This window comes from Cryptomeria japonica, chromosome 9 (genome assembly GCF_030272615.1).
Source record: "Cryptomeria japonica chromosome 9, Sugi_1.0, whole genome shotgun sequence".
In the NCBI taxonomy this organism is placed as follows: Eukaryota; Viridiplantae; Streptophyta; class Pinopsida; order Cupressales; family Cupressaceae; genus Cryptomeria; species Cryptomeria japonica.
Genome location: NC_081413.1, coordinates 596000835 through 596027339, shown reverse-complemented (window position 1 = coordinate 596027339; position 26505 = coordinate 596000835). Strand labels below are relative to the sequence as shown.

At 33.6% G+C, this 26505-nt stretch overlaps 1 protein-coding gene across 1 annotated transcript in view; it reads left to right on the top strand.

Annotated features, from left to right (window-relative positions):
• LOC131071521 (uncharacterized) overlaps positions 1-16212 on the top strand; it is a 55696-nt gene extending 39484 nt beyond the window's left edge. The window contains exon 6 of the mRNA XM_058007420.2: positions 15659-16212. Within this exon, the coding sequence (XP_057863403.1) occupies positions 15659-15832 (174 nt within the window). The 3' untranslated portion in view covers positions 15833-16212. The remainder of the gene's footprint in view (positions 1-15658) is intronic.
• The last annotated feature ends 10293 nt before the right edge of the window (positions 16213-26505 follow it).

The following is a 26505-nucleotide window of genomic DNA, read 5'->3' as shown; positions in this document are numbered from 1 at the left end:
TAACTAAAAAGAAAAAGCTAAATGCTAAATAAAGCTTAAAAGCTAATTAACTAAAAAGCTAAATGACCATTAAACAAGGAACTAAATATAGGTGACTAAAATATAATTAAATATTCTAATAGTATGCAGGTACGGCAATTTTTATTTGAGGGAGCTGGGTACGTTTTGGGTACGTTAGTATAAAAACATATAAAAATCATAAATATGTATATTAAAATTTAAATATATTAATAAAAATATTTATATATATGAAACATTACATATATTAATTATATATTAATATTAAATATATAATTTATAAATTTAATATCATTTTAAACTTATAATTTTATTATATAACTATTAATATATAGTTTTATGAACAATATACTAATATAATGTATTATAATTTTAAAATAAACTATTTTATATATTTCATTATTAAAAATTAAATATATTAATTATAAGTTAATATCAAATATATCTTATAAAATTAATGTTATTTTAAATTTGTAATCTATTATATAACTACTAATATATAGTTTACGGGACAATATATTAAGATAATGTATAATACTTTTTAAAAATCTATTTTATATATTCCATTATTAACGATGAAGGTTTGCGACAGCATCCATGGATTCCATCATGGTTATTACCATTCGGACAAACTATATTCGTCTAAAACATTTTTGTTCAGGCAGAGTAAATAGTTTGGATGCAGCTCTGCGGGCATTGAGCTGGAGCCAACATATGGAAATCGTCACCGTAATGCCCTCAGAGTCGAGTTTGGGATCCGTGTTTATTATTTTTGGGAGTAAATTTTTTTTTGTTTAGGGTTTTCAGAGCTCGGGAAGTGGACAAAACAGAGTGAATGAATCCTAGCTGTTTTTCCACTGATTCCAAGCTGCCTCCGATTCCAGGACATTTCGTACCTGGAATTGGCCTTATTTTCCCACGATTCAGTAACTTAGGATGTCAGAAAAGGATCAATGTAGAGAATAAATGCTAGGGATGATTAAACTCAAAAGAAAATATTTATTGTGTTTTAAAGTTAATTATTTGAATTTAATGGGCTGGCCAACCCCATTTAACGTGGTGCCAAAATGAGGGACAAGTTGTTCAAATTAAATAAAATTATTATTATTTTAAATGGGGCCGACCCCTTTGAGAAAGTGCCCCTCTTTTAGAAGTTGCCTGGTTTTAGATAGAAGAGGGGGAGAATGAAAAGATAGTATCTCTTAAAAGTGGAATCAATAGAATTATGCCCAAGCATATCTACAGGGATGTGTTTTGGAGAAAGATCTAAAGATTTAGGAAGGATGAGTAGAGGTGGAAATATCCATCATAATGCTAGCTAAATGAATGGGATGACGGTTATTAAGAAATCTGTGGAGTAGAAATGATTCTACTCCCACAGACAAGCTAGTGAAAATCTCTTGGTTTCCACAATCTTAGCTGTGCAGGTGCTTTTGTGAGCAGTCACTTCAACTTGTTGGGTCAATATTTTCTAGTGAGGCACAATATGTGGAGGTGGTGAATAATCCTAGAGGAATGATGGGGCTATCTGGTGACAAGTAGAATTTGTTTTTATTGTGATTGGTAGTGTAGATGTGCTCTCCACTTGAGTGATAGAAACAAATGCAGCCATAGAAACCACTTGCTGAGTATTTTCTTGTAGTAACCCATCTGCTCTCATTTAAACTTCTACCTTTAGGTAATCCTGAGTATTGGTAACTTTGACACTTAAAATTTACCAGCAGTTATTCAGCTTTGAAATTTTGAATGTTCGGAGAAGTTCTACTCAGAACTGATTGCCTCCTAGAATTGCCCATACTGTCCCCACTAGCCCCAGATATTCCTTGACGAGCATTCTCAGACTTTGTATTGGCACTTCGACAATGATCTATGATAATTTTGTTGTTTCCACCACATCACTGCATATTAACACCTGAGGATTTTGGTTCCTTGCCTAGGCAGTCTTCATTTGTTTTTACTGCGTTGTGGTGTTTTCTCCCCCTTATCTATTTAGAAGTATACTAGTCTGGGTGTTTATTTTTTTCTGGCTTTCCTTGCATTTTTGTATTTGTTTCATGTTTAGTGCGTGCTCTAGTCTTTTGATATCTTCCCTCCTGTACATTCCGGTCCCTATGATCTGTTTTGGTCATATGTGGACACTAATGTAATTTCTTCCATTCCTTCATTGCATTTCCTTTGGGATCTCTACTTCAGAGACTCACCCTTATTTAAATGATAGGACTGTTTCTCTTGGCCTCAATTGCTGGAAAGTTGTTTAAAGTTTGCACTCCATTGATTAGCATCTTAAAAAAAAAGCTCTTAGTACTCTTTCTTTTATTGTATGGGTCAAACTTGTTGAATGCGATAACATACCTCTGGAACAAATGATCTATCAGGAACATGGAAGTGCTGTTGTTGAAGCGCTTCAAAAGATCTTCAATGCGAGTTAATGTTTCTTGGTTGTAGAAAAATCAACTCCCAAGAGTCCTTACTGATTCGAACATTTGAGAATAAATACCAAGGGAATCTCTCTTAATGGATTGCATTATAGATCAAAGTTATGAAGAGATTATTTTTTCATATACTGATCAAGTGCCTATGTATGTATAATTTAGCACAAATGCACATAAATACTTTCGAGGAGCAAATGACAACTAGTTGAAAGTCAGACTGAAGTAAATACAGTCTATTAATATGAGGTTTTATGAAAATTTCCTTTCTTTCATTATTGTATGTGCTTTTCTTGTCAGCAATTATCTATCCCCAATTGCGCACTGTACAATTGTCCATAATCCCTGCCAGCAACAGAATCCATAATGAATCCATATGTTCTATTCTTTGGGTGCTAAACAATTGCTTCAGGAGAACCATTCCTTTTCTCTCTGGAATTTTTAATAATTTGACAGGGCAGAACTTGGGATCTAGGTTTTTTTTCTAGGAGTCTAAGATCTTGGGGCCAATCCTTCATAGTATTGAACATATCATTCTCTTTCTGCCACCCTTATACATAGTTATTGTTGTAACTGAAGTGTTGAGGTGGAAGCCCCAACATTAATTGGATTGAACTACAAGAGATATCCACAACTGGCTGCCTAACAGGTGAGTATACATTTCTCCTTTCAACTGTTTACAAGTATCCTTAATCAATTAAGTGCAAGGGAATATTTCTGGTTTGGTTACCATGTGATGTAGAAAGGACTGGATGTTGAAATATTTAGCAAATTTCATGCTATATCCAGAGGAAAGTGTTTTGGTTCCTCCTCTGTTTTGAAGTAGAAATGTATATTATTGAAAAATTGTTGTGTACGAATGTTTGGCAAAATTGTAGCATCTCTTATTTCTTGCTCAGGTCTTTGTCCTAGTGTTTTTCTCTTTGGTGACATGAATTTCCAAGCTCTTGAATCTTTTACTTTGTCACCTTTGAACTCACTCGTGTGCTTGATGAATTCTCTTCTCATTTGCAAGTTCCATAGCTTGCTAATCATCTTTGGGATTTTTTACGTCATCTAAGCGGAAGGTGGAGATGAATTTATGAGGATGATCGAATAAATTCTCCATGTATCTTGGAGATCACTAATTAAATCATTTCATCTTAGCAATACATTTAACCTAGAGTCTCGCCAACCATAGAGTACAACATTTCAAAAATATGCCAGCTTACAAATGGTGCTCATAGATGACATGCATTTAACACAAAAAATGAAAATAACGGGATTGATATATTTATTGTTCCTTGGTTTACTTTGGGACAAAGACAACACACAAGGAAACTTTATGTAATGTTCCCTTTTCCACTCTAGTTGGTTTTGGGGGCTGTTGGCCAATTCCAAGACCCGTTGGTCAATCAAAGGTAGGAATTAGGGTTTCCTATTTTCTAGGGGATGCTTTGGCAGTTTTGGTGGCTTGCATGTTGGAATTTTACAGTTCTGATTCTGGATTCCTTCTAGGTTTTCAGAAAGCTTCGCAATGAGGGTACATGCATAGCAAACAATGGAGTTTGACCGACTTACTATTTTTAGTAAGTGGTGGTGGAAGCAGCTTACTTCTTTGGGTTTTTCTGGGTTTTTTGAGAGCTTCGCGATGGTGTGACATGCAAACGAATCTGAAGACTTTTCCAGACTTATTATTTTTAGTAAGTTGTGACAACTGCTCAATACGTGGTTAAATTGCATTTGGACACACTATTTTTAGCAGTATGCTATATTTAGTAAGTGAGTTGCTTCCCGGTTTGTGCCCTAACGGAGTTTGGAGACACTTACTATTTTTAGGGTTTTGGGTTGTGTCGGTGCAACACAGGCTATTTATGGCAATCCAGCTTGGCATGATGATCCAGAGATTCAGTTCTATTTTTGGTAGGTTCCTGTGTTCCAGCTTAGATGGCTATTTTTAGCAATGCAGTTCAATACTTTGGCCTCAGCTCAACATTGGCAGTTGTCAGTAATTGAAGGTATATTTTAATGGTTAAGCCTTATATTTATTTTATTTAGACTTGGACGACTTGGAGAGGAGAAATAATATTTTTATCCTAAGTCTATTTGGCGAAATATTTTACCTTCATATTGGGGTGCCAAAATGCAGTTTAATTTTATAACATATGGTTGGACGCCTTTGGAGGAAATTCTCATTAAAAAGGTTTATACTTAGTGTTATTTAACATTGGCTAAAGTTGGCGTCCACTTGAGGGAATAATGTATTTGTTGCCAAATAAAATATTATTATTCCTTGGGTGATTTATTGTTGAGGAAAAATACTTTATAAAGTGAAATATTAATAATGCAAGATTGACGCCTTATGGAGAAATAAGTTAATTTTATAATATATTTCACTTATCTACCTTGGATGCCACATTATGATTTTATTGTCATTTTTATAAAGTATATTTGCTCCTATGAGAATGTCGATTTGGAGAAAGGAGAAATGAAATGTAATTTCAAAATAATGTGAAGTGAATGTGCATTTGGGTTTGGCGTTCATTTGGAGGGAATGTGAATTTGAATTTGGAGACACAAAGTCTATAAATAAGAGTGTTGGGCTCTTGTTTTTGATATCCATGAATATTTGTAATGAAGTGTTGTTGAATTGGTGCCAAAGTTGAGCTTCGAAGTTGAGAGCTTCCTAGCAACCATCAATTTCGTACTTGAAAGACAGTGCCTAGCTGATTATTTGTGACTATCTTTCATCTAGAGAGATAGATTTTGCTGATTGAAGTAATCGGGAGATTTTCAGTTTTTGGTGTGTTGGGTGTTTTTCCAGTTGCTGGTTTTTTGAGTGTGCTGAAGGTGTTTTTTGCTCGTGGCTCCTTGTGTGCTTGACGTGTGGTTCTGGGTATCGGCTCCATTTCTTCCTATACCTTGGGCGATAAAGCTCACCATTTTGCGGATCTTGAAAAGCTGATTTGGATTTTATGTAGCAAGTCGAACTTCCCAGCAGGGCTGTCCCCTTTCCTTGGCTGCATTGGGTTGCATGCAGATTGTTTGTGGTGTTCGTGGTGCAGGTTTGAGGTTCTATTTGTGTTGTCAATGCTATATCTCTCATTTGCTTCTGTTTTTGTGCGATTCGGAGTTGATTTGGAGAAGTTATGAGCATTTTGGGGTGTTTGTAGCTTGCTGGTCTGTGTGTTTTCTGTGCATGTTATTGATTTTCAGAATTTCATAGTTGTGTGTTAGAAGAGCTTTTTGGTGTGAGTAGTCTAAGTTGGTTGGGGAGTGATTATCTATTATTGTTGCAGCTGTTGGACTTGTTATCAACACTTGATTCTTCATTCTATATGATTTGTAATGCTGGTTAGTAGTACTAATAGCAAAATTTTGTTATTTCTTAGTCCCATTGCATAAGTGGAAGAGGCTGGCTATGCCTTCTATCTTTGGGATAGTGATATTTCATGTATTGATAATCTATAATGTGCATTGTAAAGATAGTTAGTAGTACTAACAGCTATCTTTTGGATTATTGCTTGTAGTCCCACTGCGTAAGTGGAAGAGGCTGGCTTAGCCGCCTATTTTGAATACTTTGTAATACTGTCCTCCCGCTGCATAAGCGGTTGAGTTGATTGTAATGTTGTCCTCCCGATGAATAAGCGGTAGAGTTGATAGTAAATTTCATTTCTAGTCCTCCCGCTGCATAAGTGGTAGAGTGATTGTTCTTCAGTTTCTTGTATTATCCTTTGCTGGTTTCCCGCCAAGTGATCTTCAATATTCTCCATATCCCGTTGAAAAGTGGAAGGGGTTGGCTTGCTGCCCATATATTATAAGTAGCTTTCAGTTATTGGCTTCTAACGATCCCCTCAACTCTGTATGCTCTCTTCCTCCCAGATTGGGCTCTCGGTGATCAGAAAGTGGAAGGGTTACTTTCAGTAGTATTGTGATTATCTTTCCTAACCTTAACGGGTGCATTGTTGTGTTTGATGTGTTTAAAAAGTCAAAAAAATTAAGGGGGATATTACACTTTAAGTGATAATTAGTGAGCACTTGCCATGTGTTTGGTTGTCATTTACTCATAGGAACAAAATTGAAACCATTCCAGAGGGCTAGGAAAAGAAAAATGCGTTAGAGATACTTGTTGCTTAGTTATTAATCTAATAATGGAATTAAAAGCACATAATCTTAATGCTCGTATCAACATTCTGTTGTAAGATTGAATTAGGTACAAACGATGTCAATCTTCATCAGTTGATGTGAAGATACAAAGAACTTAAAAGCCATAACATGAAGAATTCGAGGAAAACCATCTCACTTATATTAAGCTCAATGGTAAGACTCTAACAAAACAAAGGACTTTGCAATATAGCAAGGAAATTAATAACATATAGACTAGTGGCACAATCACATGAACTTGAGGACAAACCAATCAGATAAATGAAATGTAAAACAACCTTAGACAAAATGTATGTACATTTTAACACTTGGTCAAATATTGTTATCTTGAAGCATGTAAAGAAACAGAAGAATGAAAATAAATATGGCAAGAATCCCAAGAACCGCACAAGAAGATTAGATCATGTGTTTCAATCTCATATTCTCTGATATTTGAAACAAGAAAAATATCCAAATGTATACCAAGAGAAACCGAGGCAAGCGATAAACACTCGGCAAACTAGATTATAATTGAATAAGTAAATATTCGAGGGATAATACCTCTGAAAAAATGGGTGGAAATCGGAAAATAATAAAGATGTAAAAATAGAAATTTGTGAGAAAATGAAGAGTTAAATTAATGAAGTGTTTTACACCAAAATGAGAGGATATAAATTATTTAAATGAACAACAACCGCAACCCTTTGATATTTAAAAAAATTTTTTTTAGTCCCCTCAAGCTTTCATGAATCTTGAGTGTGTTGGTGGTAACAATCTCGTGCGTTAGATCCTAGGTAACATTGTGACATTTGGTTTTCAATCAATGTGAGCATTTCAAATGGTCTTTTCACTTCATCTCTTGGCCTGTGGAACATGTCTTACTGTTGTAATGAGCACAAGGAGAAGCAACTTACTACTCTCCAAAGCTATAAAAGACCATTTGTAATACTTTGAATGCAAGTGTGTTTATGTTTCACCTGTTCCTCTCAGGACTTGCACAAGAAAGACCACTTTCACAGAGAGAACTAGTTACATTGAATGTCCTAACCTTTTTGACAACACTATTTAGGAGCTTAACAGGAATAAGATTGTGAGATTGAGAACAATGCTCCTCTCTACAACTATCTGATAACACCAAGAGGTAAATCCCCTCCTAACCTACTTTTCACTTCATGGAGTGAGTATGGATTCTTGTTTTAAACAGGCAACTAGTGTCTGATCTGCCACAGGCCTTATTTTGGGAAACCCTCTCACCTCTAAAATGCTGATTCCCTAACACTCCCTATCAGTTCCCCATGCCTGCCCACCTAACCCTTCCTTCATAATCCAACTGTTCAACCCCTTCATCCCCTCCAAACCAATTGAAAATAATCTGTGTTGTGTGTTCCCACAGCCATAGAACTACATTTTCTTTGCACTTTTCTGTAACAAAGGCATCTTTTCAGCCCACCTAAAGGCATCCTCAAGGATATAACTGTAAATATAGGTCTTTCCAAAATTAATGATTGCCTGCAAGGGATCCCTAAGGCTCTAGAAGCAAAAAATGAGAAACAAATGTCAAACAAGTAATGCATCAAGTTGCTGGTTGCTAATGTCTGATTCCTAAGGGACAATCAAATTTCTGTTCCAAGGTTCCTTAGCAATCTGGTGGACTGCCTATAACTGCTCCTTAAAAATGATTTATCCACAAGTGGAAAGTTGAAAAGAGAACTTGAAGAGGTCATCCACAGAAACTACAATTGGCTGCCAAAAAGTATATCCCTGTGATCAACCCACCTCTACCAAACTACCCTCCTTCCATGGAGAAATGAAACATCAATCCCTGGTTATACTTTGGAGGAAGAAGCAGTTTGTTGCAGCTGGAAACAACCCCAATTTTGTGTGGAAACACAAAGTAGTTCAAGTCTGTCAAATGGCAAAGTCTGTTCCATGTAAAGTGTTGTTATAAAAGACATTTTTTTCTTCTACTATCTCTATATAGAGTGCGTGACCTCCAATCTTAGATCCTTCCTGAGCTTTTTGGATTGTTTTTTCTCTTTTGCTTTTTTCTTGTTTCTGCAATTTAACCCTTCTTTTTGGAAGTGGTCTTCACTTTCACTTTTCTCTTAGCCAACTTTTCTATAAATGTCTTGTTAAGGATCCCATTTTTTGTAAATGGGTTTTTGTTTATCAATGTATTTTATTAATTTTTGATTAGAGGGGAAAAATAGGTTTTGAAGGGACCCCAAAACGCTTTACAAAAAGTTATCCAAAAAGATAAACTCGAGAATTGACAGCATGAACCCTTTCCCAAAGCTGTCCAAAAGGATAAACATGAGAAGAGACAGCAGATTACAAGCCCTCTGCGGGTCGACAACAAACAGGTTTTGAAGGGCACCCAAAACCCTTTACAATATGCTGCAACACAGGATAAACAAAGTTAAATGCCAGCAGTCTGAAAGACAACGCTGAGCCACCAAAGAGGCTACAACACCCAAGACCAGAACAATAAGAGACCAAAGCTTAATGAATTGGCGTTGAAGAGCAAGGCCAAACAGAGTTTCCAACTATTTTTTGTCCTTTCAATGTTCTAGCTGTTAGACTCAGAGAGATGAATAACAATAATGATGGGTTGACATCCAAAGTGTCTCCCAATAATGGCCGACTTCAACCGAGTTGAAAATTTGACCACCATAACAGCACAGAACCTAAAAGAGGTGGAAGGCGAATACAACTCAAAGCTCAGCAAAGGAGGGGAGGAAGCCTCATAATCGTCCAACATAAAAGGAACTCCATGACCCCCAACAAAGAGGAAAAAAAGTCCTATTCGTCTGAGCAGAAAGTGTAATGTCCCCTACTAGGATTTGGTCTATTCCAACCATAATTAATCTATTTCCAATTACTTATGGCTTAAACTAACTTGATTAAGAGTCCAAACTATCTTAACATGAATCCAAACAGGGATAACAGAGAAACATAAGCTTCTTTCTGATATTAACTTAAGGATTCTATCTGATTTATATTCTAATATTTATTATTGATATACATAATTATATCTTTATATATATTTTATACGTTATTTATTCTCAGATGTTATATTACTGCAGATTCTAAGAATAGCTTATTCTCAAATATTTATTCACAGATTATTATTCTCAGATATTTATTCTCAGATACTTATTCTCATATATATATATATTCTCAGATTATTTTATATATATATATATATATATATATATATATATGATTTGTTATATGTTAATATATTATTCTTATTAACTATATTTATATCACTATCAAATTCTGCATAAGAACATTGTTGGGCTTCATATAGTAAGCAGTCATACCGAGCACATCATCGTGCATACCATGAAGAAAAAGGACGAAACTGCCCGTAACTTAATAACATTTCTGTTCTGTTCAGATTGGTGGTTTCTATTGGCCCACATGGTGCCTTATCACCCGATCACAAGTCTCTAAATGTTTTTGGCCTCTTTCAAATTAAGACGGCGTGATATGTAGCCCTCTGTCTTGAGTCGACCTATTCCCTTAAATATCCAGCAAAGAAATTTGATGGGAGAGTCGTGTCTCCTCACAACTCTTGCACCCATTGTTTGATATCGTTCCTTTGCTTCTAACTAATTAATTAGTTAAGCTAATGCAAATCATCGTTCCTCCTTGGCAATGCATGCAAATCATCGGCTCCAAGTAGCATCGCACCATTTGCTGTTGTTAGCATGTCTTTTGTTTGACAATCACTTGCTTTCAATTGCCAACGTATATGTGTAAGGTATTATATTTAATTTTTTAAATTATGTTTATTATTTATAACATATAAATTGTGTTTATAATAATATAATATTAATTTTATTTGAATATTCCAAGATTATTATTAGTAATAAATATTAATTAAATAATAATATTTAATAAATAAATAAATTTCAAATAATCATTTGTTATTAATTATTATAATATTGAGTGTTATGTATATATGACGATCAGGGAGGGGACATGACAGAAAGAGACCTCTTACACAGGCCAACAACAAAGGAATGCATATCATTCGCTTCTGTCCAATGCAGAGTCAAAACCCCAACAACATTCACAAGAACAGAGTCCAACATGAGAAGTAAGATGAATAGAATCCAATATTTGGGCGCTGATAGTCCCCACATGGAAGCTCCACAAACACTTTGGCAAAGAACAACTCTAAAACTCAAACCAAGGGGTAGAAGGCACTCCATTTCCCCCAACAGAGAACAATAGTCCTTTTTGCTTGAGCAGAACGAGACTCCTTACTTAGCCCAGCTCTAGAAGAAGGTGCTTTAACCACTTTCGTCAAATGCCTTGTCAACAACCAAGCAACGCTTGGAAAGATAGAGTTCAACACAAGGGGAGAAATAAGAATAACCAAGATTTGGGTAGAAGCACCACCCACACAGGAGCTCTGAAAACACTCAAAATTGGCCCAAAAAGCTGCCATGGCAGCCAACATAGTCTGAGGGGAACTAGAGGAGAAGACCCCTTTAGAGAGTCGAAGGAAAATGGTTGGAAATAGGGGCGATGGAACCTCCAGCCAAAGAACCCTCAAGCAAACATTGCCTACTCCCCAACTCCCACTGCTGACATAGACTTCAGCAATGCAAAACTCACCTTCATCGTCTAGATCATCATCTTCATCTGCATCAACGCCAGTGAGGAAACCACTCCTTGCTGAAACCCTAGCACTCCACTCCCACTGCTGCTTGTCATATTTTATTGTATTTTATCTGTTATTAAAAGAATATACCAGGCTTTACCTATCCCATGTCCTAGTTCATGTGTTCTTTATATCTTGGTGTAGTGCCCCAATTCTTTGATTCTATTAGAAAATGTATTAACATTTAAATCATATAGAGTGATCCATTTCAGATTAGGATCTTGCGAAAGTTTTGCATATCTAGTAAGTCTACTGACCATTGAAATGGTGTCTTTACCTTCTTATTGTGGTAAGCTTGTAAAGACTCCCATCTATAATTTTACCTTTTTTCTTTTTGCACATTTGAAATCCTGCCACAAATCACTCATCACTGCTTCCTAAAAAAATTTAAAATCCCTTCTTTGGCATCTAGTATGTGTTTAGAAACTTTGAATTTTCAAAGTCTATGAGGCAGCTATTGACGTTAAGGATTTGTTGGAATAATTTAGATTATCCATAATTCATTTAACAAATTGTCTCGTCTTTTTGTGTTTTTGTGAACTTTATCAAGAAATCCTCCCTTTCCATAGAACTTTTATTTTCTATTTGGTGGCATGAATTCCCTGTTAATCGTTGTGGGCCTCTTGCACCCAAATAGGAGTGGTAAGGGTGATGGCACACAAGGTGGTTGTTTCCTATATTTGCTTTGAAATGGAGTTGACTACCACTTTAGCCTTGCCCCTTTTCTATTTGATTTCAAAGTCAAACTATATTATTTTGGCTACCCGTTTCTCTTTCCTGTTAAATTTAATCTTCAGTTGCAAAAGTACATGAGGGAGCCATGGTGTATTTAGACTTTGAAGGCTTTTGAATAAGTTATTTTTAACATTTTTTTGGTTGCTTGCATGGCACCCAATATATCTCTCATAGGTAGATTTAACCAAATCCTCACCTTTTAGGTTATTTTCTTATGGAAGTCAGCAATCATCCTTTAGCTAGTAGAATTGCCACATAATCCCTTGCTTTAATCTGTCAAATTCTAGTGTTAAAAGTTTATTGAAGTCAGGTGATGCTAGCAATGGTACGCAATGCATTGCCATTGTTAAATGCAAAAAAGTTTGGGTGGGCTAATCAGTCAAGGATTTGTTGGAGCAATTTAGACTATACACAATCCTTGTAGCAAGTGCTATCTTCTTTTTGTGTGAATTTTTGAAGAAATCTTCTGTTCCTACAGATCTTAGATTTTTAGTTCGGTGGCATTATTCCCCTTTTCAGTCATTGTGGGTCTCTTCCACCCAAATAATAATGATTGAGGTGATGGCACACAATGTGGAAGTTTTCTATTATTGCTTTGAAATGGTGTTGACTACCTCATTATCCTTCCTCTGTTTCTATTTGATTTCAATGTCAAACTAATGCATGTTGGCCACCCTTTTCTAAATGCAATCTTTTCTTGTAGAAGTACTTCAGGCTATCATGTGTACTTAGACTTAGAAAGGTCTTCCAAAAGTTACTGTCACCTTTTATTGGTTGCTTGCATGATACACAATATTAGTTTCTTGTAAGTAGATATATCCAAATCCTCATCTTTAAGTTTTTTAGTTTTTTTTTTCCGAGCTTAACAATCTTCTTTTAGCTAGTAGAACTGCCGCAATCTCTTGCTTCAATGTGTCAAATTCTAGCCTTAAAAGTTTACTGAAGTCAGGTGTTGCTACTTGCTAGCTATGGTACTTAATGCATCACCATCATTAAGTGCAAGAAAGCTTGGTTGGCCTCATCGTTCTACACAAATGAGTTCTTTAATAGTGTTAGTGGGGCTGTTATGCATGCTTAGTTCGTGAAGTTTGAAGTTTGAAGAATTTCTGGTAGTATCTTGCAAGACTGAGAAATCCCCAAAAGCTCTTACTATTCTTAGGACCGAGCCACTTCATCATGTCTCTGATATTTTTGTGAAGAGCAATGTTGAACCCTTACACGAAATGCACACATGGACTTGGCATGAATTGTTCTGAATTCTAATGATAATCTGGATAACTATATCCATCTATTGTGACTTTCTAATTTCCCATGATTTAACATATCATCGAAGAAAACTATTTTTATTGCATTGGCCAAGCTAAGAAGTATAATTGAGAATTCATAGTGTCCCTTGTGCATGTGAAGGGTTGTGTTTGGAATTTTGTTCCAGAATAACTGTGTTTTGTTGACAAATTGAAAAGAAATCCAATTGTTTGAAGCAGGCTGTTCCATTAAGCCCTTTTAAGTGCTAAACAGTTCATCAATAATATTAGTATGGTATCTACCCCTTGAGTAGCTTTCTGTTGAGATCCTTGCATTGTGTACGCACCATGGGTGAAGGATCCTTTTTTCCTCACCACTGTAGTCTAATCAGATGATGCTCATGTTTATCATGTTTTGCACAATTATGTCAATCTCTATCTTTTCTCAAAAGATTATGTTAGGAGGGGTATTTCTTTGTATAACCTCAGTAGCATGTTCATGACCTCTTGACAAAGGAAGCTCTTCAGGAATCTCTTGGAAATCGTTGTTATGATTGTCTTGAATACTCTGAAAGAATCTGTCCTGCCTCTTGATGGTGATTTTGCATTTCATGTGAGCTGATTGCCTGACAGGGTGGAAACCTAATGGTCTATATTTATTATTCATTTCCTTTAGAGAAGAACCTTTTTGACAATTCCTCGAAGTTTGAAGGAAGTGTGCCCGATGTCACTAGCCACTTTGCACTCCAAATCATGTATGTGCACTCTTAATAGAATAACGTGAATGATAGTCAATAAGTTGTAATCTCCACACAGTTTATTTTTGTGTTATAAATTGTTGAACTATTATTTAATTATTTGTAAATAAAGATGTGGGTGCTACCCATGTTCATGAAGACTATGACCTCTTCCTAATTAGTGTAACCTTAAATTAAGAGTCCAATTTCTGGTAAAGCATGCATCAATATGGAAACTATATTGATTCAGTCTAAATGAGTCTTGATCTCTTCATCAAATGGGTCAAAATTGGAAAACCAATTTGAAGGAGAGACAAAGTGGTTCAAGCCTCTCGGATGGCAAAGTACAAGCGCACACTCAATAGGCTAACTAAAGATATCCAGCTTTACTCCTTTTCCAAGATCTCCACAATTTTTAGCAGTTATATGTTCAATGGTGGTCTAAAAGACATCAGCTTTCTTCTAGTATTTATTAAGAGTCTTAGATCTCCAATCTTAGACTGACCCTTTTGGATTGCTTTTTCTCGTTTACTTTTTTCTTGTATTTGTGATTTAGCCCTCCTTTTTGAGATGACCTTATCTCTCAACTTTTTCCCCAGATGGAATTTATTTTATCAATTAGTTTATCTTTTATTAGAAAAATATCTATTGAATCACTTTTTTCCGATCTCTTAGTTCATGTGTTCTTTCTATCTTGGTGCAGTGCCTCAATGTTTGATTGTAGTAGAGGTCTTTTTAAAATGTCTTTGCATTTAAATCATATAGATTGATTCATTTCAGATTAGGGCCTGGGCCTTGCAAACGTTTGCATATTCAGTGAGTCCATTGACCAATAGATGGTGTCTTTACTTATTGTGGTAAACTTGTAATGACATCCATTAACAATTTCTCCCTTATTGTGCTTGCACAATTGAAATCCTGTCACAATTCACTCATTGCTGGCTTCCTAAAAAATCTCATATATCCTTTTTAAAGGCTTCAATTTCTGTTATGCAAGTTTTAGAATAGGTGCTGGTTGTAATGAAAAGTCAAATGATTAACTAGTTATATTCTTGACATTCGATATTAGTATGTCTATTTTGCTGCTGTATTTTTAATATCTTTTTAGCATTATTCTACTTGTACCTGAAACTTGAAAGTTTTGGGCATTTTGTTGCGATTTTATATGATATTATGCATTATGGACAATGGAAGCAATGAAAATTTTATTAATTTGTGTGTTTTATTCTCATGCGAGATCTCAATTCACCTTCGATGTTATGCATTAATGTTCTATGATGTATATATGATGAATGCCTTATCAATTATATCTTATGAATATTCAAAATTTCTTATATTTTTAAAATTTTGGTATTTTTTAGATAGCTGTCCTGTGACGGCCCATAGATAGTGGCCTCCCAACAAGTCCATCCCATAAATGTGTCCTCCTGTCACCTGCTTGGAAACCTGGTGTAGCACAAACTAATCCCGACTCCATGAAAAACTAAATTTACACCCTATTGAAACAATGATGTTTAAAGTTCAATATCTTTGCTCAATTATAGTGATTACATTTGATTTTCTTATTTGATGGCTTTTTACTTTTCTCAGCCGTGTTCATGGTGTCTGTGAAAGACTTTACATCAAAACATATGCATCCTGGGACTTCTCTGAATTACTTCTCATAAGTTAAGATTTGCTTTTCAATGGTGGCAGGTGAATGCAGCATATAAGAAAGCTTTACTACGATTTCATCCAGATCGTGCATCAGTATTGAATGATGGCGTGCGCCATCAAGTAGAAGCAGAGGAGACATTCAAGATGATTTCACGCATGAAGGACACATTGCCTCCAGTTTTTACAGGCTATGGTAATAAAACAGGTTGGTAGTGGCATGAAATCTTTCTATGGATATCAACATGAATGTAATTCATATGCTTTCCACGCTACCGTTATGTATGTTTTTGGTTATTATTCATGTAATTTAGAACATTTTTGATAATTACAAACAAGTCAACGATATTGTTGACTTGTTAGTTACCTTTTGTAATATCTTGCATTTTTTATCACACGTGCACAATTGTTTGTTTAGGTTTCTTGTAATTTTTTCTTCATGCAACCACTGTCAATACTAAATGTAAAGCTCTGTGTGTGTGGCACGTGGGGGCTTCTTTCCTTTATGGTAGAAATTTGAAACAGCTGGCTTAATGACCAGTTATGGATTTGTCAACTTATCTGGCTTAAAAGGGTTTACTGATTTTGGTTTTTCATTTTTGTTTTGCTTTACAAATAAGGAACTTGGTAAGATCAATTTCTGTAGTCTCTTTCATCGCTTAGTATATTATAATCTGCCCTTTTCTCAGTTGCTCATTGTAAAGTACTCTTTAATTACAAAAATGCTTGTAGCCCGTGCAAAGAAGGCAAAGGAAGTTTAATTCAAAATGAAAGGGAGCAGATCCCTGGACTTCATGGTTAGATGCAAAGGGGAAGAAAGAAGTTAAAATTTTGTCTCGGCAGTTTAACATGCAAAGAGAAAGTACCATCTTTTTTTCCATTAACTCTTGTTGGTGGGGCAGGGATATGGAAATTGATTGGGCATGGAACACTAGTGTTCAAGCCCAATTATTTGTTCACGCTTAAGTAATACACTCGCTATAACGTTTGTTCTATTTAGAGTGAAAAACGTGTTGCCTTTTTGTTTTAGAAGCCTTTTTACCCTTGCTTCAAGTAGAAATCAATGCGTTGCATTTAATGTCTTCTTCATTCACATTAGCATTTGAATATTTACATTGTAACAGCTTGATTAACGTTACTTTTTGAATTCACATTTATACGTAAATTCTAATCAGTGACCTAATTTATAATGACTATATCTGTATAAAAGACATCTATAATTTATAGTGACCTAAATTATAATTTAGGGTCCACTTTTAAGACCTAGCTAGCATGCATATCACCGTGACTAACTGGTCTTTCATATATTTTAGGGAATCGTCATTTGAGTTCCTTTTAGGGTGCAGTGCTTGAGTCCTAGGAAACACCTTTGAGATATCAATAAGTGAAAACCGAATAATCAAATATTAATCGGATATTCAAAGAATCAAAATGACAATGCCTACACGAGTGCAAATATAATCAAAAGATTTGCTCCAAAATATCCTATTTTTATGCGACTCTTTCTCCTCTAAAAGCATGATCCATTGTGATTACTTGCATTTATACGAAGGCATCAAAACACGAGAAATCTAACTGTGCAATCACTCCAATGCTAGAATCAATCAGAAAATCATCAATTATGAAAAGTTTATGATAATACAAAGAAATCATATGGCTTGAGGAATTTGTCTATTTTCTGCGCTATTAAAACCAGTAGCAACAAGCAATATATTGATTTCATTAGAATATACTGGAAAGCATAACCATTTTAATTCAGCCCAGTTTTTTATATACCAGTTCGCATGGTCAACCGAGACTTGTTGGGGAATGATATCATACATGCCCTTTTATGTAAGCAGGGATGAGTCAGTTTATACGTTCATATTCTGTTTTTTAATGTAAATTATAATGGGTCCTATAGGTGGACGTTATTCATTAATTTTAATTTTAATTTGTAGTTTGTATCCATGTTGTTGACGGCAATAAAATGGCTATTACATTAATAAAAATTATATTTGTTTTTTATTGTATAATCTCTCTTATATTGTATTAAAGATTGTTTATATCTAGGACAATTTTAGTTGTGTACTGCACTTTTTCTCTCGGTTTGCAAGACATTACCAGCTTTGAATAATAGTGAAATAACTAGCATATGCTCATATATTTCTTGTTGCAATATCTTCTAATAATTAAGCCGTGTAAAAATCAACACCTGTGGAGCACTTATACAAATTTAAATACGACGGGCTCGAATTTGATGTTCTTTATAAAATTTCAAGGTCTCTAAAATCTCCTATTTTATAATATATATAAGGTTGGAGAGTCTATCAAAATAAAATTATATTTTGCAAATCCAAATAAATATGATGGAATAATCTGTAATGAATAATTTACGCCTTTGTGCATCTAATAAAGGGTAGAAATAGTTGAAGACATTATGGAAAAAAGAAATGAAAAAAGAGATGAAGTATAACTTGCTAAGAAATTGATTCCAAGATTGTGTGGAGTATAAATTCCAAAAAAGAAAATGCTTGTAAGCGTATGATGTATAAACTTGGCTAAGAATTAGGGTCTTCATATGTAGACGTGAAATGTCGAGGAAAAATGTACACAATGTAATGTCATAGAGACATGCTTTGAGTTGAATGCTAATTGTAGAGAGACCTAAAATAAGTTTAAAAGAAGAGTAGTTGTGCAAGATAATATTTTTCTTCCAAAAGTGGAAGGCTAGTGAATTTGTTGCGATTAGTCCTTAGAATGAAGAATTTTGAGTTAGATATAATTGTTGGATTGACACAATTAACATAAATATATTTTTATAAGCTTAGTGAATTTGTTGGGATTATTCATTGGAATGAAGAATTTTGAGTTATATAATTGTTGGATTGACAATCACTAGAAATATATTTTTATAATTGTTAGAAATCAGAGTTCTATGTTTATCACTTCCTGCACTAAAGTGAAGACTACATGATATTGTTAAAGTGAAGACTACATGATATTGTCATTAGTGAACATGATATTGTTAAAGTGAAGACTACATGATATTACTTTCAAAGGCTATTTGTAAAATCTTATACGTGGTTTAGATAAATTCAAGCAATTTTTTCAACAAGTTATTAAATGCATACATGGTGTTTTGAACAATTTCAAGTAAAATCCTTAACAATAAGTTATTAATAGCATTTTTATATTTATTTGTTTATTTATGAATGAATTTTAATGTTTATGTTCTATCTTTTCAAAGTAGAGATCTATTTGGATACCTTTTTATTTTAAATTGTTAATTGATTCTTGTATAATAATACTTAATTATCTACTTAGTTAATATGTTTCCAAATGGATGTGCAAATATATATGTTTTTTATGTCAATAATGTCTATATAGGAATTTCTACACATGCAAGTGTGTTCGCAAGTAATGTGAATTTTGTTGGCAATGTTATGGTTTCAATCAAATTTGTTATCAGACTTGTCACAATTTGATAGTATGCTTTGTTATTGGCTTGTATTTGTACAATGTGTTTATCATAGTTTTTGTAGAATTTAATGCAACTATAATTATATAAATTTTCTCTATTTATGACTAGCCTTATGTCAACTTAGTAGTTGTTAAAAAGGGATGATAGGTAGAGAGTTTGTAAACATTGTTTTGGATAAAAAAAAAAAATCTTATAAAAAGATATATGACATCGAACCTCAAATTAAATCTATAGATTTTTTAGGACTATTGAGATTATCAATGTATTTGTAAAAGTCCAATGGGAGCCAAAGATCCTACAAAATTGAGAAACCTTCTACAAGGAGATTTGCAATAAAAAGAAAAAATGCCATCAATGCCACAAAAAGTCTCATCAATAATTATGATCTTAAACACTAGTTCTATACTCTCATATGGAAAAGGTAAAGGCTAGGGATAAGGTTTGGAGAGAAATCATCGAAAATAATTAATCTATTGAAGAGATAGTTAACTTGTAAAATACATCTACTCAAGATAGAATTATACTTTTAGCATGGATGACATGTGAGACACTATAAGTCTATAAAAAGTGTCTTAATTTTGACTTGCGACATAGAAGGTAAATGTCCCAAGTAAACATAGCTAATTATGTATGAACAAACACAAGAAGGTAATTGGTTAGCAAATAACCCTTTTCATGCTAATGCCCCTCTTTAAGTGCAACTTGGGAAGAAGCAAACACATGCAAGAATGAATGATTGAGTCCTATCAACTAAGCTTGATTAGGTACCCATGCATTAGACCTTCCAACATAGAAGAAAATCTATAGGAAAAACCACCTCCACCAAAACAAGAGCATGAGAAAGATTTTGAATCCTCCTTTAAAAATGTCTTACAGTAAGGAATAAGAAGATAAACATGAACTCCATGAAGCATGAAAAATTGTGAACTAGATTTGTAGAACCTTCATTGAAATTAGGATGAATATTAGAATTTTTAGAATTACCCCTTCTCACTCGTATGACTAGTGCACACAACTTGTGGTCATTGCTTTTTTGTATATATATATCAATGATGCCTATGTATACCTCTAATGAATGTAGATCTATGTGTATATTCATCTATGTGATTTTATGAGTATACTTCTATCTATAGGAATACAAACTATATATATGTCATAACCCTAACTAGATTGTATGGTATGACTGAAAGGATTTTCGTACGACGAGCCTTAAGGGCTCTAGGCTTTTTGTAAATTTTGATAGTATAAAAAATATAACAAATTATATGTCAAAAGTCATCTCTTAGCTCTCTCTATCACAACCCTGGGATTTTTTTTCGTTATTCAAGATTCTTATAAAAAGTTGACCTCTAAGAACCTCTTAGAAAACCCTTTAACCTAGAAGATCAAACTCACCAATATTCACAAGGATAACTACTAACTATATAGATTCACGTGGGATCACCAAAATGTATCGAATGCAAATGATGTAAATTAAAATATGCATAAAATCTAGTCTACTTAAACCAAATGCATGCAAATCTCAAAAAGATCAAATGATATTGGTTGTTGATAAATTGGATGTGGTTGCTCATAAATCTGGCAACATGACAATATGATCAAGATGATAAAGTAGACAAATGGATAGCGTAACTATATGATAAAGAAGATATGTAAATGGGATGAGAAGCCTCTCTTTTATGGAATTTCCAAGAGGGAAATCACAGGGCAAGATGCATGAGTTGATGGATGGCTAGGATTGAATGAATATTAGGGCTTTCGATCAATGTTGTAGTCATGTGACAATTGTCACATGATAAAATGGGTTAGGGTTAGGAGGTGCATTAGGGCAACAACCATATGTGAATGGCTAGGATTAAGAGGTATATTTTGAAATGGATGGATAGTATGAAAAGTTTGTTTGACTTTTGGGAGGTGTTTAGGTTCAACGAAGTTGGATAAGGTTTAGTTAGATATGTGAAAGGGACACTGGTCACACAATGACAATTTTAGATTGCAATCCATGTGAATGGATCCAATTACTAGGATTAAATGGACAAGGATGAAGAGATAAAGGCGAATTATGAAATCAATTAAATAAATAATAAACAATTATTTAATAAAGGTTAGGATAGGAATGGGATAAATGATGGAATTGATTAAATAGATAGTAAATATTAAATTAATTAATGGCTTAAGATAGAGTAAAATTAAGTGTGATTAAGTGTGGATGATTTTAAGTGTCCGAGATGTATTTGTGACATCTTATATAACTTTGGCAAATGGTACCAAAATTATATGAAAACTATATTTTCAATTACTTTAGAGTTTTTTTAAAAGAGTTATTTATTTAAACTACTGCAAATAAATAAATATATAACTAAGTTAAATTATCAAAACATAAAACATTTCAATTTACACTCTAATTTGTAATTGTAATAAAATAAATAAAGAAAAATATAATCTAACTATTTATTAATTTCAATAACTAACTTGTTTGAATGGAACTCTTGCTTATTCCTAAACATTTTCAATAACTAACTTATTTGAATGGTACTCTTGCTTCTTCCTATAACCCTTATGTTTGATTCATCATTGATTCGATCACCATGTCCCTCATTTGATGTGTGCTTTACTACTAGTGCTAGCCTTGGCTATTTTGCTCTCTCAAGGGTCTTACATCACTCATGGGTTTTACATTGGTCACTAATGGTGGCATTGCTTCAACACAAAAGGTTTGGCTATTGAGGGGGTTGAACCTCTACAAAATGTCTCTCTTGTTTGATGGGTTCTTGAGCCTATTTGTAATGTTCCATTTTTGTTAATATAAGTTTGTAAATTTAATGTTATTCTTTTTTTGCCATTGATTTTTAGTGATCCATTATGCATTTCTAGCGAACATCTATTTTTCTTTGTTTTCCACTATGATTTTGGACTTTGCTTATCATGCTTTTCATTTACCCTCTACTCTTTTTCTTCTGTTTTTTAGAATTTCCAACTTCTTCATCCTAACATACCTGTTGGTCAACCTCCAACATCCCAACCAATGGTACGAGTCTTGTGGTTTCCCCAACTCACAAAATTTGATATTCTTGCCTTTGTTTTGCTTGATCCCAACACATGTCGTAATGTCATTGATGGTCTATTTTGGCATGGTAAGTTATTCTAGGTAGGTTTTCTTGCTCAGGATAATTTTTCAAAAGTTAAAGTTACAGATTGACATGTACACATGACATTAGAGGATGAAAATGGTATTGCTTTCATTTAATGAGGTGGTTACAATATAAGGCTAATATTTCTAAGATGTGGTATTGACCATTTCCATGGAGAGCATAAAAGGGAATGCATCCATTTAGAGAGCATCGTTTGTCAATTTTTATATATAAACATTGATGGAAACCATATTGAGCACCCATATTCAAGCATATAGATCTAATGATGAAAATCCCATATCTATTTGAGATCACAAGATTAAATCCCTTTGATTTTAAAGGTGAAAGGATGCCATCCCTTTGGTTGGAGGATGACCTCACGTAGAGGTAGCATTAGAGTTTCATTTGGTAATAGATCGACCCTGTTGTGGCAGCTTCTAGTTGATGTTTATTATGAGTATGTACACAACAATTTATCAATGTTCATTACTATTATATTTTGTTATTATTTTTTAGCATTTGAATGTACTCAAATTCAATTATAATAAGAAAGTATAATGAGATACATTTATTTATAGTTGGGTTATCGTTTGGAATGTAATGCCAATAATATGATGTAAATAGTGTTTACAATTGAGTTTGATAAGATTTGAGTTAAATACTTAAACCCAATATTCTTTGTGTCAAATATTTAACATTTGATTTGGGTTTAAAATCAATTTAAAATCAAATTTGCATATTTATTTTGGATCAATACATGATAATGGTATTAGAGATGGGGATCTTGTTAGCTTGTGTTCTAAGGAGATTAATATTTTGCTTGCACAACTTTTATGCAGTTTAGTGACAAATTTGTCAAATGTCATCAAAGGTAAATTAAAAAGGAAAGTTACTCTTTACAAAAATTAAAATATAATATTATTTCAAAAAGATAAAAGAGAAACAATCTAAATGAGAAACAATCTAAATGAGAATAGCAATGATCAAAGTGAAAATAATTTTGATTTAATGTTTGATATGATCTAGCATGAGTACTTCATAAAATTCACAATTATGTGCATAGATTTCAACCTAGTGAAAAAAAACACATAAGGAGAAAATAATCTATATGCTGCTACTATCAACACTTAGAGAAATTTCCTCATTTTAATTGCAAGAGCTACCTGACCCCCTTTCCTTTGTAGGGAGGAAGATGTTCCAAATATTAAAGTAGAAAACTTGTTGGTTGATGATATTAAGGGTTGTCATGCAAAGTATAAAGTTTTTCTAGAGGAGATTTGAAGTGAGATATTGCTCACAAGCTTTATGAACATGAAGAACTCTCAAAATGGACTTAGAATTGAGCAAAAATTGTAAGGATTTCAAATAATGTCCAAAAGTATCTGAGGAATTTGGCACTCTCAACCTATGATGGATCTTATAATTGCATAGCTCATGCATGAGTATAGAACTTGGATGCATACCTATCTCTTAATCTCATGATTAAATTTGAGGCAATTAGATTTACTGCCTTGTATTTGGAGGGTACTACTCATGAATGGTGGTGTCATGGAATGGTAAGTCGAGGTCATGGACCCATCAACTTATATAACAAGTTTTGTTAGTTGTTGATAGAAACAATTGATATGAAGGATATCGAGATCCACTTTATATAATTATCTTAGCTCTAGTAGTATGGGTCAATAGAAAATTATGTAGCAAAATTATAGAAACTTTAATGTTTTTTGAGATTATATAGAGAAGGTTGACTATGCTCTTCATTGAGGGGTTAAATCAAAATCTCAAAGGACCAGTTAAAGCCTTTGACTCTCCTTCCCTACAAGAGCAATCAAGTGAGCTTTGGCACTTGGGAATTCTATGCCAAGGAACACGTTTCAAATAAAGACTTTATCTCCAAAGAAATATTTTCATAAAAATATATAAATCCCAAGAAATATCTATCAAGGTTAAATATGGAGGCAAAGAACTAATTTAAGACCAACAAGTTATACTTCAACTATAAGGATCCTTTCTCACCTAGATATAGGTCTATTTGGAAAGGGAAAGTGCATTACATTGAGGTAAGACTTAAAGATGAATCAAGTCCTATATAAGTTGTCTTATAGTGTGTTTAGAAGAAGAGACCAAATTGGTGATTGAAAGAGACTGATCAAAAGAAGGTGAAATCCTTGGATGCACTCTTACTAAACTTTATAGTACTCTAGGGTACAGTCCTTTTTGAATGAATGGTATTATATGGGTTCAAAGAATTATAGTGCTCATTAGCATAAATGCTACTTATAATTTCAAAGATGATGGAATCATAAAATAATAAGGTCTTTGTTGACTGTAAAATGGGATACAAACATCGGTTCAGAGACATAAGGATGTAATCAGATAACAAAGTTCTAAAATAGATAACTTAGGAAAGAGATTAGTTTATAAGAATGTCATCTAAGGGTTGTGCCCCTAATATGATATACAAGTAGATAGTAAGATATATGATAAGCAGAGAAGAGAGATGATGAAAGAATATAGAAGAATAGAGATATAAAACATAAAGTATAAAGGAGATATCATGCATGATTGTTAATTGTAAAAAAAAAAATATTTTTGCGTCGACCAGGATTCATACGAATGTCAATCGTTAAAAAATGGCAAGTTTGTATGAACTAGTTAGTTATGTGGTTGTTTGTGCCTACGGTGTTCGAGCGAACCCCCTTTGTACGAACCAATGTTTGTGCGAACACGTTTTGTAGAGATGTCTACCCCAATCTCTTAAATATAAGAAATTTTGGCCTTGAAACCTTTGGTTCAATGCTCAAATGAATGAACCTTGACAACCCAAAAATGTAGAATGGTAGAACTTGAAACAAGCTTTCCAACGACTATAATTTTATTACATTGTGAGTTTATTGTGATCTTGCTTTTTAAATTTTATGAAATATTGGTTTTTCATCGAACATGAACTTCTTTGTTCAACACATTGGAAAAAATAGTAAACAAATTCAAAAAATTTCTGAAAAATATTTATGCACTACATATTGATGTCTTCTTTCTAAAAATAAAATAAAATTGAATTTCAATATATATAGAACAACTTATGTGTTCAAACATACACCTATGTCTAAATTATAATTAGTCGGACTTCAAAACTTAATAAAATGAAAAATATTCAACATATCACTATCAAACCAACTCCATGCACTGGATATTGATGTTACAAACCAATATTCAAAAGAATTGAGTTTTAATCATTTATAGAAAAAAAGTATGCATTTTGGAATGCACATCACTCTTAAAAAATGCAGTTTGCTGTAAAAAAACTACTTTTTGAGGGAGATGAAAAAATCAAAACAATTTTGAAGTGAAAAAAATATATTTAGAATTTGCAGACAAGATGTTACAAATCACTAATTTACATCATCTTCAAATTGTTAATGGTTTAAATGTTATAGGTGTCAAAAAGTGAAGATTTTTTTTTAAAATGTTCATCTCAGTGTCAAAGTTGGAAAAAAAGTGGGAACCATTACCGTGAGTTCACTTTAATGTAAGTTAAATATTGAGATAAGTTAATATAAAGAGTTCTAATTACTATCCTAATACTATCTATAATGTTTTCTTTTTGACTGAGTAACCAGACTAGATCCATAATACATCTATTTGCTACCTCAATAGGATTGAGTCTGGGGTTATAGACTACAACTAACAGAAATCCATAGGGAATAGAACTTCGGTATGTCTCTTTCAAATTTCTTGCTAACATTGGTTTTAATGTCAAGACCCCGGGTAGGTCATGTTGGTATTTTTTTGGGAACAAAAGTTTCAAATTCTAATCAATATTAGACCGAAAAGAGAATAGGAAATGCAACAAAACTGACAAAAACTCTGTCTTCTTGACATCTACCCTTTGAGAGGGGGTCAAATACCAAGGGGGTGGGAAATGGAAAGGGGGAAAGAGTCTAAAAAACCATCAAAAGAAGTTGCCGTTGAGAAAACCAAATGAATAACCACCATAGGATGCAATATAGGAATAATGCAAGACCAAATCATAAACACATGGAAAAATGTGGTAGAAGGAATTCAAGAGAGATCAAAGAGAAAACCAAGAGAAAGAGAATATACACAATGTCCAACCCTAACAGAGAAGAAAGGAGGTTCAAACAAACAATGGAAAGAGAGGAAAGACAATGAAGAAAAGATGCGTGTGCCAATAAGGGTGTTGCTGAGAGCACCAAGGTGGGTGTTGCCAGATAGAGAGAAAAGAGTAGACTTGAAGAAGATACCCCAAAAGATATATACATGCACTTTGATAA